This window comes from Ascidia mentula, chromosome 9 (genome assembly GCF_947561715.1).
Source record: "Ascidia mentula chromosome 9, kaAscMent1.1, whole genome shotgun sequence".
Lineage (NCBI taxonomy): Eukaryota > Metazoa > Chordata > Ascidiacea > Phlebobranchia > Ascidiidae > Ascidia > Ascidia mentula.
Window position 1 is genome coordinate 2,865,669 of NC_138574.1, and position 16,745 is coordinate 2,882,413.

General features: G+C 37.6%; 2 protein-coding genes across 3 annotated transcripts in view; both read left to right on the plus strand.

Moving 5' to 3' along the window:
- Positions 1-16,745, plus strand: part of LOC145913897 (serine/threonine-protein kinase/endoribonuclease IRE1-like) — a 95,135-nt gene that overhangs the window by 73,452 nt on the left and 4,938 nt on the right. Inside the window, exons 1-3 of one of the 2 annotated variants that reach the window (XM_083001666.1) lie at positions 13,277-13,423; positions 14,961-15,011; positions 15,554-15,688. In XM_083001666.1, the coding sequence (XP_082857792.1) occupies positions 13,331-13,423; positions 14,961-15,011; positions 15,554-15,688 (279 nt within the window). In that variant the 5' untranslated portion in view covers positions 13,277-13,330. Of the gene's footprint in view, positions 1-13,276; positions 13,424-14,960; positions 15,012-15,553; positions 15,689-16,745 lie in introns of those variants that run through there. The other variant, XM_083001665.1, reaches the window with a different exon arrangement.
- On the plus strand, positions 3,338-6,451 carry LOC145913921 (uncharacterized). Its single transcript, XM_083001690.1, has 5 exons — positions 3,338-3,474; positions 3,828-3,937; positions 4,407-4,560; positions 4,764-4,944; positions 5,158-6,451. The coding sequence occupies exons 1-5, from the start codon at positions 3,414-3,416 to the stop codon at positions 5,333-5,335; spliced, it is 684 nt and encodes a 227-aa protein (XP_082857816.1). The 5' UTR covers positions 3,338-3,413; the 3' UTR covers positions 5,336-6,451.

Sequence of the window (16,745 nt, forward strand, 5' to 3'; positions counted from 1 at the left end):
TGGCACAAGCCATTGCTATAATACAAAGCATTTTTATGGGCTTTCTACTTTTCATCCTCAATGTTTTTACGATGAAAGTTTTGTGTCAAAAAAACAAATCTGACAGAAACTTCCTTCTGTGGTTATGTAAAAACAGTGGAGAAACAAAAAATGTAGAAGTCTTCAAAAAACTTACTGCTGGTGTTGAGGAAAACGGTTTAGGGATAATTCAAAGGCTGCATAAACATATGATTTTAGCTGCAAGAGAAAATGATATTGGTTTCTTTCAATTTTACATAGAAGTTTCAAATAAAGGCATTCGTGACTTTTTGAATAGCAAGTTTGTCAAAAATAACACTGATGATGCGATTGATAAAACAATTTCCTCATTGCAACGCTTAGGTACTAAATCACTAACACCAGCAACAACACAAAAAATTCCACAAAATCCATGTAAAAAATGTCTACCATTTGGTTCGTGTTGTAATCGAAAATCCACGAATTCCAATCGTTCAAATCAGGACACCCAATCAATTGATGGTGTAAACGATCAGGAAATCGAACCATTTAATACTTCACAAGTGTAGCAAATTTTTAGAATGTTTGTGTGTCTCATTTCCATATTCCCATTCTTTCATTGTACTGTACTTCGATAGTATGATTTTGTTATGCTGCAAAATTAAATGTGAAAAAGAGACAAACCACATTTATTTATGTATGAATCTTGTCACATTATTTCCTGTGTATTCATAAAATGTGACTTTTTCTCAATCATTTTTGTGTTGCTGGCTATTTTTAAATATTTTATGATTTTTGCAAAATCTACGGTTTTCTTTTTCAAACCTGGCAAATGTAAAAAATATTTTGCATATTACCTCGTGTTATTTGCCAAGCAGTAACTTTGTAAGTTCCACATGCCAACACATTACATATTGCATTTTATGATTGTCTGTACAAATAAAACCATTTGCATATTGTATTCATTGTTTTTATTCCTCTAGTGACAATAGATTCGCAGAGAGTAGAACATCAGCCATGGTCATGAGGCATTTCCCATGGTGGAAGCACAATATATGCGAAGTATCCGGTACACATTTATGCATCGAAAGTCAAACCTAAAAAAGTCGTAAGGGTTATCCAGTCAGGCGCCCATGTAAAGAAGGAAGATTTTGAATGTTACATATCAAACCGTATTGGGATGCTTCATTCCTACAATTGCATCTACCATTCTTTCACAACGTTATGGGTGTTTGTCATTATACAAGAAATTCTAATGGCATTTCAAGCATCAGCCTGTTTACTATCTTTGATAGAACTCTTGTTTCAAAAAAACATGTCGGACACCAGGTTTCTTCTCTGGCTTTGTGAAAGCAGCGGAGAAAAGAAAAATGTAAAAGTTTTCAAACAAATTCAATCTGGCATTGAAGAAAATGTCCATGTGATAGTTGACGGGTTGCTTAAAAATATGGTTACAGCGACACATGCTAACGACATACATTTTTTCGAATTCTACATGGATATCACAAGCAAAAACATTGATGAATTTTTATGCAGTGATTTTGTTCGATTTAATACCAATATTGCAGCTGCTAAAACAATATCTGTATTGGAGCTCCTAAAAACCCAGCCCTCACAAAAACCTAAAAAAAGGAACACATTTCTTTGTTTTTTCTGCTTTTGCTTAAATCCCATGACAATTATGAGTAACATAAATTCCCCAGAAAATTATGAAGAACTGTTATAGTTTCTGCAAAAAACTGCAAGCTTGTATCTTCTTGTGTGCATTATTGTGTGTTGTTCTTCTTACAAACGTATGTATGTATATGTTTTCGTGTGGTTAATTGTGTTTTGTTAAGGCTAGCTGCACCTTAGTGTTTTTGAATGCTGTTCACACGCTCCGCTGGCTGTGTCATTTGCTTTCTGTCTTTCGCTTTGTTAGGCTTGTGATATGCAGCAGCAGTGGCCTACCATTATAACAACACGTCTGAAGCTGACCAAACGTTGCTGTCAGAGGGTGTTTAGAAACGTATTGCATCTTTGTTTTAAAATAAAAAGATGTTGCTGTAATTTATGCTTGTGTATGCTCGCTTGTATCAAATTGTGTTTCAAATGCTCAAAATAAAAAACAAACGTATGTATGTATATCTTTTAATGTGCTTAATCCATTGTGTCCGGATTTGCCCCGTTAAAAGCCTGACTATAAATATCCAGGTGAAAAAAGTAAATTCTGTTCTATTCTACTGAATACGTTCCGTTTCATTTAAATGAGCTATGCTACACACAACGATCCATTTTGGTTGTCAATAACGAATCTATATTTAAGATGCCACAATTCTCTGGTATTTTCCAAGTTCTGACAATCGTACCGATTTGTGAATGTAAGTACATTAATACTCAAGAGATGACAATGGTACGATTTGTCTACGGAGTTAGGCCGGCACAGCACCATAGCCTTCCGGTTAACAATTATTGGGACCCTGGCGTTAGCGCAACCTGCAGTGCATTGCCTTGTAATTTGCTTTCTTGCACCCTCATATTTAATCACCGACTGCCTTTTCAGTCAGCAAGTCGTTTTTTTTCAATTGTTGCCAATAAACTTTTTAAAACATTTAAAACATGTCGTTAATAAGAATGAACAGAAATGTGGACTCACCTTGTAAAAACATCGGTAAATTTAGTGACGTAAAACGTCAACAAAAACATAAAACGTCTAAACTTCAGTTGGTAGAGGATGAAGGTTGATTGTTATAAGTGACATGACGGAAATCCACAACAACAACTTCCACGTTTGTTTCATAACCATCTGTAGGCATTATATACTATATTGTGTTAAGCGACGATCAATCAACAGGGAATATGTTATGGTGACAATTGACAGCTTAGAAGAATGAATAATAACGAAAAGTAGGCTACTTATTTCATAACTTTCTTCAAATAGACCACGTCCCAATAATTAAGTGCATAGTTGATGGCTGCGGATGATGTATTTCATTAGGAATTTATACATGTGACGCGGTTGCAGTGAATATAACCCAGTGTTAGATTGAGGCCCTGCTGTCTAAAGCAAATTGTGACACGCGGCATAGAAATACACAAGTAGTGCGGCCACCAAGAATAAGGGTAAAAACACTAAAAAACATTTACCTCATAAAGCTGTGAAGGTGGCGTGGATTTTGGTTGGCCATGAGACACATGCTTTGTTTGCGGAATGGAGTTTGCCCAGTTTGCCGAATTGTAAAGAAGTGATAAAAATGGACAAGGGTGTGGACAGTTGCAGATTTGTAGCGTTTTGTTGAAAAACCGATCTGTATCATCAACAATCCTAATGTCAGGAAATTTAAGCTTGGGGACTTCAGCTGATATTGTCAACGTTGCCAATATTTCCAATAGCTTTCACTAACTTTAAAGATAGTGACTAAGGTGAGAGAAGAAAGATGAAGAATATTGCACCAATGCTATTGCTGTCACTTTCTTCTTTCTTGCTTTTCAGCAAAGGTAAAAAATGCATGATTTTTAACCGTAGTTTAACTTACAAAAACGTTTGCACTAAATATGAGGAGCATTATAGGAATTTGGTCATTGTTTAATAGTGAGTGTAGTCACAGTGGGCAAACTTGGCACTAAATATGCTCATATTTTGTGATTGGTCAAATTCGGCTACTATGTAACCCAGAGTTTCTCAAGGATAAAATTCCCAGCGGGGTTTTCCGGGGGCCACGAACGTTTTTTGTACTGACTGCATTGCATTAAAATTCGTTTTTACGGAATACGTCACAGATCGGGCCCAATAGCTCTGTGGGTGACATTGCAAAGTAAGACCACGATGTAACATCTTGAATGTTTCACAGCAAGAATTTACCATGGAGCTTTTACGCTGGACACGTTTTCTTCGACCTCCAAACTCAACATAACAGTTGTGTACGAAATGTGTTTCAGCATTCCGCCTCTACACGTTGAGGTAAAACTTATGTGTATTAATTCATGATTTTGGGAAATTAAAATGAATTTTGATTTAATTTCCGCTTGCAATATTGCGACGTTTTATTATGTTTTTTTGTCAACTCTAACGCAAATCCTTTTTTCGAGGAAATTTAGAAACTTTACAAAATAAAACACACAGTATGCAAATTAAACTGCAGTTATTTTTTATACCTCTGCACTAAACTGAGAGTTCGGATTTTTAAGTAAGGGACATTTGCCTCACTGTAGGGAAATGTTGAGGCTTTGCTATTTAGGTCTCTGGCATATTTCGGCGCAACGATGGAACTAATAGAAGCTTGTCACGCATGATAGAAAATCAAGATTTGTGAGCAAGATAGCGTGGGTTCAAGTCCCAGTGTGGTAAAAAACAGACATAATTAATCCAAAACAGATTTAAGAGACAAATGTCAACCGGCCGAAATTAACATAGGGGTTTTAAATTTTAGGCAGTTCCAGTCGCAAGTTCATCACTTACGTTTGAGTTGGATGTTTACAAAATCAAGGCTCTCTCGTTTGAAGGTGAACTTATAAGAACTGATCAAGCGACCGGATGGAATTTCACAACTGTTACCGTTTCATGGAAGGCTTTTTTCCTTTCAGGTGTGCATTATTGTACTTTTACAATGTTGTTATAGCAATAACTTTATGGATTACGCAAGTTTATAGGCATGAAGAAATAAACAATGAAACAACTTGTTGATGTTTGAATTTGGCTTGGATCTCAAACGATCCCTTAAAAACTGTTTCGCCAACGTAGAGTAGCCTATAATTCAGAATAATTAACACATTTAACGTAATACAAGGTAGCAACAACTTCCTTTATTTCTACCGGAATTCTGCTAATCTGACTTGGGCTTCGGCACGGAAATTCTGCAATACCACTTTACCAAATGGCGACATCTGCTCGAGTACGCAAATTTGCACCAAATACAACAGAGTCAGAATAATGCTATTCACGTACGGATCCCATTGGGCGCCCATCAGGTACGTTATAATGTTGTTATGTTGTTGGATTATGCAAGAGATGAAATTAGCTCTTTGAAATGTTCAAGCGACTATTTACTGATTGTTGTGTAAAAACCATCCAAAGCCGAAACTATTCTGAATCTTTCTTTGTTCAGGCTGTGATGTAATACATTATTGTGTAACTTAGTTAGTTTCTATGTACACTGCTGAAAATACAACGTTTTCGTACAGTAATGCCACTGATGACTGGGTGCAGTTGGGCAAAGGGAACAACCTTTGCAAAAGCTTAACATCTCTTAATCAAACGGCAGTTTGGAGCAACACCACTGGTCCGTGCCCTCCCTACAATACGACATTTGATCCCTGCCATCTCAAAGGCCACGTTTTTTGTTGCGGACCGGCTCAATAATAGCCCTGAAAGGCCACATTATACTGTAAAAATTTTATTGGATGGTTTTTAAGAGGAACTTAATTTACAAACATATGAAAAAGAATATGATATTCTGTAAACTCTTCTGCAAGGAACAATTTACTTTAAGAGCAGTTTACTTTAACTCTACCACATCGTCACATTGGATATAACATGTGCTTTCGTTTAATGCATACCTAACAATAGAGGAGTTACATGGGAAATTATTGTAATACGTATAATGTTAATATTATTTCGAAAACAGAATCCGAAATAAACATTGAGGTAATAAATTGCCTTTTGTAAAAAGTACAAATTTCTTTAATTCTGTGCCGTCGGTATTATACCAGCAAGTAGAAGAGAATATTTTTTTGTGCCAGTGTTTATATAACTTAAAATACTTTTCACCTTTTAATGATGCAACTGTACATACGAACAAGACAAGAAATTTTGCGTTGAAATAATAGCCAAATTCTGTGATAATAATATGTAATAAGAAACATGTTCCACATACTCTGATTGAAGCAACCCTTTGCATGAATATTTCCAAATACATCACTACATGGCGTTTTATATCCGGTTTGATTTCTTCCTTGTTCTCCAATGTTCTTTTTGTTGGTAGCTTTTACGTTTGTGTGGTATGAAACAAAAACTCTGCCTTCGGTCTGTCAGAGAGAGGCCAGTTAAACTACCAAGCCCAGTGTAACTTCAAACATGAATGCAGAGAAATATGCGTGATACAAATAGAACCGATGACGTACAGCCAACCAGGAAACAACCTCACAGTTACTGGACCCGTGCTGTCAACACGTGACGCGCAAGTTCAGCTTTGGTAGATGTGCCAAGTGCGCGACTCTGAATTATCGCTGCGCATTTGCTTTTGATTACCTTAAATTTAGTAGGAACCCAGCAAACTAAACAAGCCTTACTTTTGATTTAATCGGAACAGGGAAATATAAACATAATTTTTACGGTCGACTGAACACACGTGCGCTTTGATTTGTTTGTAAACACGGAAGCTTTTCTTGAGACAGATAATGAAATAAACGAATTAACGGAAACAGCAATGGTGTTTGATAATTGCACCAAAGAGAAGCTGGGCGATAAAACCATTTTCCAGTCGACAAAACTTCAAACGTAAATAACTTTGCAGTTTCGTAACGGATTTCGATAATTTTTACACAAGTTGTATAGAATTGTGTAACCAGAGGGATGTTAGTTGACAAAAAAAAATCGCCAGTTAATAAAACTTTGAACGCGGGCACAGCATAACTGCTTCAGCTAATATGAAGTTCTGCTTGCAAAGATGGTTCCTCTTTAGTGCAGCGACTGCTTTATTACAAAACATGTTTTTCGGCGCAGTTAGAAGTAAACTACGATTAAAAGAAAAAGGTGGTGTTTGTATGTTCACGAATTCTGTGTGTGGCATCTTATTTTTGCAAGTGATAAAAACGTTGTATAATATTCAATGAATTAAATAATAACAACATGCTACCCATGGTTGATATTAGGTAGAGTTCTTGAGGAATATAATGTCATTAGGGGAAATTTACTCCAAATTTGACCTTTTGTCAATTCACAACATAAAGCCATGGTGGGAAACACTTCGAACCTTCACCACTGCAGCAATGATTGGATCAAGTCTGTTTTTGCTCTACAAAGCTGACATTGAGCCATTAAGGTGTCTCCCTCTTAACAGCAGTGATATTCCATCATTTACAAATGCCAAAATGTTGTTTGTAAATGAACAATGTAAAGAGGAAGGCAATTTTTTTCTGCTTAACTTCTGGTGGATTTCAATGTTGATATCGGTTTGGTTGTATGGGGCAATGAATTTTTGGGAGCACATTCCTGTGATAATCAATGAAGTCGCCAAATTCAGAAAATTGTTTGATATTGTGTCTGGGTTTGGAGATTCAGTTGATGACCTGGTCATGCTAGTGACAACTCCTAATACGTCAGACACATCAGAAATTGAGCGGGAAAGAAGAAAAGAGGGTCAAAAGATTGTGAAAGCTTTGTTCAAACAACCAGAACAAAATAGTTTTTGGAAACCTGAACAGGAAATCTTGATAGAAAATATGCACAAGAATATTGTGCAGGATTTTTCTGCCTTTTCCCTCCTTGATATCAGTGCAAAGAGTGGGGCAGATGTAACCTTTCCATTGACATACACAAAAAGAGAGAGATGTGTTTACCTTAAAGACATCATCAACCTTGATAATCTTTTTACTGAACCCTCATTACACGAAATGGAGCATTTGGAAATTTGGGAAGAGGATATGTCCCTAAAGCTGGGAACTCTAATATCCAAAATACGTCAAGGACACAAAATTAGAGATATTTCAAAACTTGACTCTGCTTCTTCTGACATTTTGCGTGGACTTTATGATGAATGGTCAACTGAATTTACCCACATGCCTGCAAATAGATGTGATGTGTTATGTCAACTATTTTCACTTCGTCAAATTGAGAATCTACGAAAACTAAAAGAAGAAGTCTTAGACCTGCAAACAACAAGTAAAGATATTCTTAGGGATATTCAAGCTGATGCCGTGTCAAAGTTATGTCTGTTGCGCAACCAAGAGGAGTTAAGAAGTTTGGAAAAAATGCGTCACTTAATATACATTACAGATCCTACTGATCAATTGCCAGGATGGCAGCAATATGAGGAAGTCAAGGGTTACACCAAAACCCGCGATGATGTTGAAGGAGATAAGATTGGCCATGCATTTAATGTTCAACCACCAATCATGAGTAATTTTTTTAATGAACAACGCCAACAGCACGAAGACAAACTTTTTTCACTTATGGACTCTTTAAAAAAGGAAAGCTTTTTGAAACAACTTGAATCCATTCGTGGGTTACCACCTCAACAACAGCTAAATCAGATTTTTGAATACCGTGAGCAACCTGGTCCATTAAATGACAATTTAAATTTGATAGACAACATTCGAATTGTAGATGGCTACAAACAGCTTCTTGCACTACAACAGATTGTAATAGCTGACCAGCTGGCAAATACTGATAATAATGAAAATGCAAATAGCAAAGCTTCCAAACCACACAATGACAGCAAGGTATATATAACAAACTGGTACTTATTTAGAAATATATTATCGGGTCTAATTGCCTTGGGTGGGATCATCTTGTTTTTATTTTTTTTTTAGCCAACCAATACCAGATTTCACATGCAGTGATTCCTATACATGCATCTACCGTTCTTTCAGAATGGCACAAGCCATTGCCGTTATACAAAGCATTTTCATGGGCTTTCTATTTTTCATCCTCAATGTTTTTACGATGAAACTTTTGTCTCAAATAAACAAATCTGACAGAAACTTCCTTCTGTGGTTATGTAAAAACAGTGGAGAAACAAAAAATGTGGAGGTCTTTAAAAAACTTAGTGCTGGTGTTGAGGAAAACGGTTTAGGGATAATTCAAAGGCTGCATAAACATATGATTTTAGCTGCAAAAGAAAATGATATTGGTTTCTTTCAATTTTACATAGAAGTTTCAAATAAAGGCATTCGTGACTTTTTGAATAGCAAGTTTGTCAAAAATAACACTGATGATGCGATTGATAAAACAATTTCCTCATTGAAACGCTTAGGTACTAAATCATTGACACCAGCAACAACACAAAAAACTCCATGAAATCCATGTAAAAAATGCCTACCATTTGGTTCATGTTGTAAACGAAAATCCACAAATTCCGTTTAAATCAGGAAACTGAACCATTAAATACTTCACAAGTGTAGCAAATTTTTAGAATGTTTGTGTCTCATTTCCATGTTCCCATTCTTTCATTGTGCTGTACTTCCATGGTATGATTTTGTTATGCTGCATAATTAAATCTTGTTTCATGTCAAAAAGATACAAACTACATTTAGTTATGTATGATTGAATCTTGTCACGTTATTTCCTGTGTATTCATAAAATGTGACTTTTTCTCAGTCATTTTTGTGTTGCTGGCGATATTTATATATTTTATGATTTTTGCAAAATCTACGGTTTTCTTTTTTAAACCTAGCAAATGTAAAAAATATTTTGCATATTACCTCCTGTTAGTTGCCAAGCAGTAATTTTGTACCTTCCATATCCACAAGTTCCACATGCCAAAACATTACATATTGCATTTTATGATTGTCTGTACAAATAAAACCATTTGCATTCATCCTTCTTATTACTCTAGTGACAATAGATTCGCAGAGAGTAGAACATCACCTATGGTCATGAGGCATTTCCCATGGTGGAAGCACAATATATGCAAAGTATCCGGTACACATTTATGCATCGAAAGTCAAACCTAAAAAAGTCGTAAGGGTTATCCAGTCAGGCGCCCATGTAAAGATGTTTTCCTCGCTGAGAATCACCTCCTGCCGTCAGCCTCAAGGCCGCATACAACCGGTTCTTCCTAAATCTGCAAAGTTTTTGTAATGCAGCAAAGTATAGGATTTACCGCTTAAAACTTTCTTGCTTCGCCTGATGAAAACGAAACATGCGTAAACAACAAATTTTGAAGACAGCGCGCCGAGCAAATAGCTCCAATGACTCCAAAGAAATGCATGACTGGTGTGACGCAAGATCTACAATCTACATTCATACAATGGTTACTACATTCGCTAAAAGCAGGGTTGTAGACTCAAAGAAATATTCGTTGACTCCGACTTTTATTTGGTTTGAACTCTTTACATACGAAGAAGACAAGATATTTGCGTTTTTCCTGTCCTTTTTTTATGATGTTTTCTTGTGTTTTTATCTATACTCCACTCTACGCTCAAATGAACAATTTACTGCCGTAGCATCCGTGTCGTTTCAGACCTAGGAGCGCTTCACACCAACATCACAACGTGCAATTGAACATCAGCAAGACCTACGATGATTCAACACGCGCAACCTTCATACGATCCCGACCATCTCCAACCAAAACCACCACGTTTGGACTGTCCTCGGGACGTTAAGGTCTGTCGATGTGGATCAAAGGAAACGTTCTGAGAACCGAGTTTGCGTTTGCGTTTCGATGGGTTTTGCTTTGGCCAGCACGGCTGGGGTGGCCACCTTTCGTCACATGCAGCTTGTCGCTACCCATCACCTCCCAGTGCGACTGGCTGCGATCCTACGACAGACGGTGATTCTCCGTGAGGAAACCACCTTTACATGGGCGCCTGACTCGATAACCTTAATGGTTTTGTCGGTGCCCATGCCATTTCATTTCCTTATATATTGTTCTTTGCGTAGTTGCTTTTTTCGCAAAATAAACATGATTTAATTTCCATTCAAGTACTAGCCAAATAAAATTTTTCATGTTGGAAAGTTCGCCTGTGGTGATTATATGCAAAAAGAAAGCCCGAGTTGTTCATAAGTTCCATATGCTGTGATTGGAGCAACTCTTTGCATTTAGTTTTCCAAATACATCACTATACATGGCGCTTTATATCCGGTTTGATTCCTTCCTCGTTGTCCAATGTTCTTTTTGTTGGTAGCTTTTACGTTTGTGTGGTTTAAAACAAAAACTCTGCCTTCGGTCTGTCAGAGAGAGGACAGTTAACTACCAAGCCCAGTGTAACTTTAAACATGAGTGCAGAGAAAAATGCGTGATACAAATAGAACCGATGACGTACAGCTAACCAGGAAACAACCTCACAGTTACTGGACCCGTACTGTCAACACGTGACGCGCAAGTTCAGCTTTGGTAGACGTGTCAAGTGTGCGGCTCTGCATTATCGTTGTGCAGTTACTTTTGATTACATTAAATTTAGCAGGAATCCGGCAAATGAAATTATTTTAGATCGCATATCAGTATTTCTTTTGAAAATTTTTTCTCTTTTATAAGGAATGGCGTCACGTAACAAAGCAACCAGTGATGCATGAAAGTCAAATTTCTGGTTGAATGGGCACGGGTGCTTGTGCTGTTGCCAGGGCGATTTTTAGCGAGGTTGACCGTTTAAGTCAACTGGTCATTTGGTGATGGGTGTTGTTAAAGTGTTAGTTAAGGACCTATATGCGTATTAAATTGGCGAAATCCTGTTTTCAAGGCCTTCTGCTGTAATGCATCTAGCGACTGTTACGCTAGTTTCACAATGGCCGTTGATGGGTCTTGTGACTTACATAGGGACCTAGTATTCTTCAAAGTTTAAAAAGAAAATTTTGCTCCTGGATGAAACTGTACAGAGGAAGGACTTGTTGAGCCCCTTGAAAGATTTTATGACCAACAGGGGGGTATACCCAGCCCTGGGTGGTGCTTCGACACTTTTTCAGGAACTAAATTTGATGCCATTACCAGAGAAGAGTTGGGACTTACACAAAAATGCAAATGAGTGGGCAGTTAAACGATGTTGCATCCCTTTACGCATTCAGGCAACCTCTACAAAAACCTCAGCATATTTGATCAAGTCACTAGGTGGCGTGGTATGCGTGGTATGCAATTCGACTTATGAACTAATATTGACGCCTGGTAAGAATAAAATTGAACTCTATAGAGTGAGGTTCACGACAAGTGTTGTTAAACAAACGTAACCAAGATATAGGTATTGTAGGCTATCACTGCAAACAGAATACCGTGACACTATATGTTTGAGAACCACTGCTTCACTGCCTAACCGATATAGCAACATGCTTATCTATTTTCCCAGGAAAGTAATAATGTTTGCTTTAGGCATAATGTTTTATAACCGAACATAAAAATCTTACTCGTATATTTCTCGTATGCGCTAAAAAACATTGACAGTGGACGAAACGTTTGATGCTCATTGGAGCGTAAGTTCTCGATCACGAGACCTGCACTATTGTTAGTGATGCGTAAGGTGCCTCGACAGCATGGTTGCTGCCTGGTGAGGTGGGCCTAGATATAAAGTACCGAGACTGATAGCATATTTCTGAAGGATTTTGTTGTGAGGAAGATATTCTAAAATAGAAGAAAATGGTCGGAATTGCTATGTTACAACGGCGCAAGTAAATTCAAAACATGAATTCTGAGCAAAACGGTAATGGTAATTTGGTTTTGTTGAAACAAATCTTGATCTTGCTTTATGCACTTAACCGCCCTTGCCTGGAATAACGCGGTGACTTTTGATTTGGTTTAAGACAGTCTTATTACATATTTCTTATAAATCTTAATTTACATGAAAGACAATAGTAGCATGGCTTTACACAATGGTTTATTATATGTGCTTCCGGAGCTTGTAGCGCCTTTGTATGAACTGGGCGCTACGGTACCTCTAAAATTACCACTAATAGATGCACAATTGTGTGACATGTCTTGCTACATATTAGGAAAACTGATTCATGAGTTACGTTCGCTTTATTCCAGGGTGAAGGTTGTGTGTTTACGCCTGAAAAATCCTGTAGATGACGTAATTGTTCTGTACAATGCTGTGGGATAATTGATGTTATGTTACACTTGAAAGCCAAAGTCTGGTGCATGCGCGTGAAGGTGCTGGTTTACGCCGAAGATTGTTTTCTCCACACTAAGAGAGGTGGTATGCAGTTTACGGCCTTGTCAGAAAACTACTGATACATCTGCAGTTCTCGGGTCAATTGCGTGCCGAGTAGATCAATAGCTGTACTCAGATCAGAATCCTATCTTTACACGAGTGTAAGAACGTTATCGCCTCATTTCTGCTTTCATTCGTATGTTAATTTTCCAAATCTAATTCAAATGACAACTAGGAAGTGTAGCAAGTGTTAGCAGAAAAAGAACCCAGTACATTTAAATGAACCGCTTTTTCATGTGTGACCGCTGCACTGGGAACAATGATGTATCAATAACAACCTAGACACAAGATAATGCTAATTGTGCAACTGCAGAACTAAAACTTGGTTTTCTTACCACTGAATTTACGCGTACACGGAGTGCAGTAACAGTTTGGTTTGTTTGAAAAACTGATTATTGTCCAGACCCCTAGAGTATTTCCTACCTTTATGCCCCGCAGAGAAAGGTGTAAAAGACGTTTGTCATTTAATCTACTGAAAAACAGTTAAACTGAAAAATATATGGAAGAAAACACAGGATTGTCACCAGTTGAACCGGATGCAGATGGCGTTTTACCCGTTTTACCTTCAACTGCACCGCAACCAATAGATATGGTAAGTGTTTCCTGACTTGTTCATGACAATTCAAAAACCGTTATTTTGGTCAAATGTTGGGAGCAATGTTGTGCAAAGGGGATTTATTTTAATTTTGCCCTTCATCAACTATCAGCTTCAGTGAGGGCACTAAAGTATGCGAGTTACAATAAGACAGTCACTTTTGTGTTAAGAATGATTTCCCTCCCAAGGTATGTGACATGTTTCGACCAAATACTGATCACAACTGCATTCAGACCTGCCACATGTTTTTGCAATTCAGTTTTGCAAAACCATTATTTTTGTAAAAACAAACACGAAACAAAGATTAAAAACGCCAATTCTGAAAAGATTTTATCATTACATGAAAAGTAACTTCGCCATACAAAAGATTGAAAGCTTAAATAGGAATAGACAAAAATAAATCTTATTATTCTTGAAGATAACAACTTCATCTCGCCGCCTATTAAATGTTTACGCCACAAAAAATATCTTGTTTTTCGAATTTAGAATAACTATATGTGCAAAAAAAGCCATAATATTGCAAAGCTGCAGACAGGGTGTGTGCACGCACTGTTTCGACCTGCAAGGTCTCATACCACAAGGTACCACAAAGTGGAGACTAGTGTGCCTGCTAGTGTGAAAGCTAGCACAGTGTCACTCCACAGCTGCACTGATGAGACATTACAGGTCGAAACAGTGCGTGTACACACCCTGTCTGCAGCCTTAGAATAACTAGTTTTTTTAAAAATGTACTGCTCTTCTGACATAAAATATACGTGCTGAAATACATCTTTAAATTGCAATATGCCTGGCAGCAACAGGAATTTCAACTAGTTTCTTGCCTGACCTTACTCTAGAAATAGTTTCTCTCGTTTCCCACGAAATCGCAGTCACTAAAGAACAGGCATAATTAAGTCAAACAGGAATAGTCAACACAGCAATATTTCATTATATTGCATGATAGGCAGGATCGCCACAATGCGAAGGTCTTTGCTTGCGTTCACAGCTATCGTATCGAGATCATTAGGCTCTTTGCAGCCCAGGCATTGCAGCCTAGCTGGATTTGACACTTTTTCCTGACATTTTGGAGCTGATTATAGGGGTAGAGAACCCTCTACGTACATAAGGTTGTTAAGTTGTGCGCTTGCGCACCATTGCATCGTGACCACAATATATCCCGCGAAACCACTGAGCTCCTGTAGCTCAGTTGGTAGAACGTTGGGCCTGGTTTGCCCAGGGTCGTGAGCATTGCAGCCTAGCTGAATCAACCGCTATTTCCTGACAAGTCGGAACGCGATCAGAATAAATCAAGCTACCGGTGAAGTTTGAACTCACAATCCTAGGTCGACCTGGTCCAACTCTCTATCGACTGAGCTATAGGAATTTGATGTTTCATATCTCGCTCCGGCGTGTAAGGAAAAGTAACAGATCCAGCTAGGCTGCAATGTCTGAGTCGCGAAGCCTGAATACTCAAAAACCTATTATGCAAAAACTCTGGTTTTTGTGATTTCATGAAGTCGAAGAGAACTTTTTACAAAATTTTTGTTGAAAATAGGTCGCCCAACCACTGAAAAACGAAGAGTCAGACAACGATTCCAGGGAATCAGTAAGTACCGTACACTATGTTTAAAATATACACAACAAAACTCCATTGCTATTGTGACAGCACAGTGAATTTAGGCCCAATTTAATTTCCCGTAGAACTTGTATGCGAGAGTAAATAGTGTCATTACGTATATTAATATAATAGCCGGGCAAGCTTTTGTTATAATATAAATGTGAATCAAAAGTAACTTCAATGATATCGGCAAAAAGGTTTGTGTTCTGATGTAGGTAAAACCATGCTATAAGCTGTGCAAATTCCACATGGCTGTATTTAAACCACGGCTTTTTGGCCATTAACCAATGCACCGACAAAAATGATGTAACTAAAATTTCTTGGATTTCTTACTTACGCAATAAAACAGAGTAATATCTGTTCGGTTTGTTTGAAAAACTGATAAATTGGCCAGACCCCTTCAGTTTTCTGCCTATGTACTCCGCAGAAATTTTTTAAATATAACGGATAGTGTTATAACAAAATTAACGAAAAGATAAAGAAAGATTCTTGTGAAAGACGTTTGTCAAATTTAACCTACTGAAAAATAGTTCAACGTGGAAGAAAGCACAGGATCGTCATCAGCTGAATCGGATGCCGTTGGCTTTTTTTCTGTTGCAGCACCTTCTAATGATCAATTATTGACTTCAAATGCACAACTCACAAAACGCCTACAAGATTTGATGGTAAGTGTTCCTTGACTTGTTAAAAACAATTCACAAACCGTTATTTTGGTCAAACGTTGTGCAAAGGAGATTAATTTTAATTTTGCCCTTCATCAGCTATCAGCTTCGATGAGGGCACTAAAGTAAGCGAGTTACAATAAGACAGTCACTTTTGTGTTGAGAATGATTTCCTTCCCAAGGTATGTGACATGTTTCGACCAGATACTGATCACAACTCCATTCAGACCTACCACATGTTTTTGCAATTCAGTTTTGCAAAACCATTATTTTTGTAAAAACAAACACGAAACAAAGATTAAAAACGCTAATTCTGAAAAGATTTTATCATTACATGAAAAGTAACTTCGCCATACAAAAGATTGAAAGCTTAAATAGGAATAGACAAAAATAAATCTTATTATTCTTGAAGATAACAACATCATCTCGCCGCCTATTAAATGTTTACGCCACAAAAAATATCTTGTTTTTTGAATTTAGAATAACTAGTTTTTTAAAAATGTACTGCTCTTCTGACATAAAATATACGTGCTGAAATACATCTTTAAATTGCAATATGCCTGGCAGCAACAGGAATTTCAACTAGTTTCTTGCCTGACCTTACTCTAGAAATAGTTTCTCTCGTTTCCCATGAAATCGCAGTCACTAAAGAACAGGCATAATTAAGTCAAACACGACCACTTATGCTGGTCAACACAGCAATATTTCATTATATTGCATGATAGGCAGGATCGCCACAATGCGCAGGTCCTTGCTTGCGTTCACAGCTATCGTATCGAGATCATTAGGCTCTTTGCAGCCCAGGCATTGCGGCCTAGCTGGATTTGACACTTTTTCCTGACATTTTGGAGCTGATTATAGGGGTAGAGAACCCTCTACGTACATAAGGTTGTTAAGTTGTGCGCTTGCGCACCATTGCATCGTGACCACAATATATCTCGCGAAACCACTGAGCTCCTGTAGCTCAGTTGGTAGAACGTTGGGCCTGGTTTGCCCAGGGTCGTGAGCATTGCAGCCTAGCTGAATCAGCCGCTATTTCCTGACAAGTCGGAACGCGATC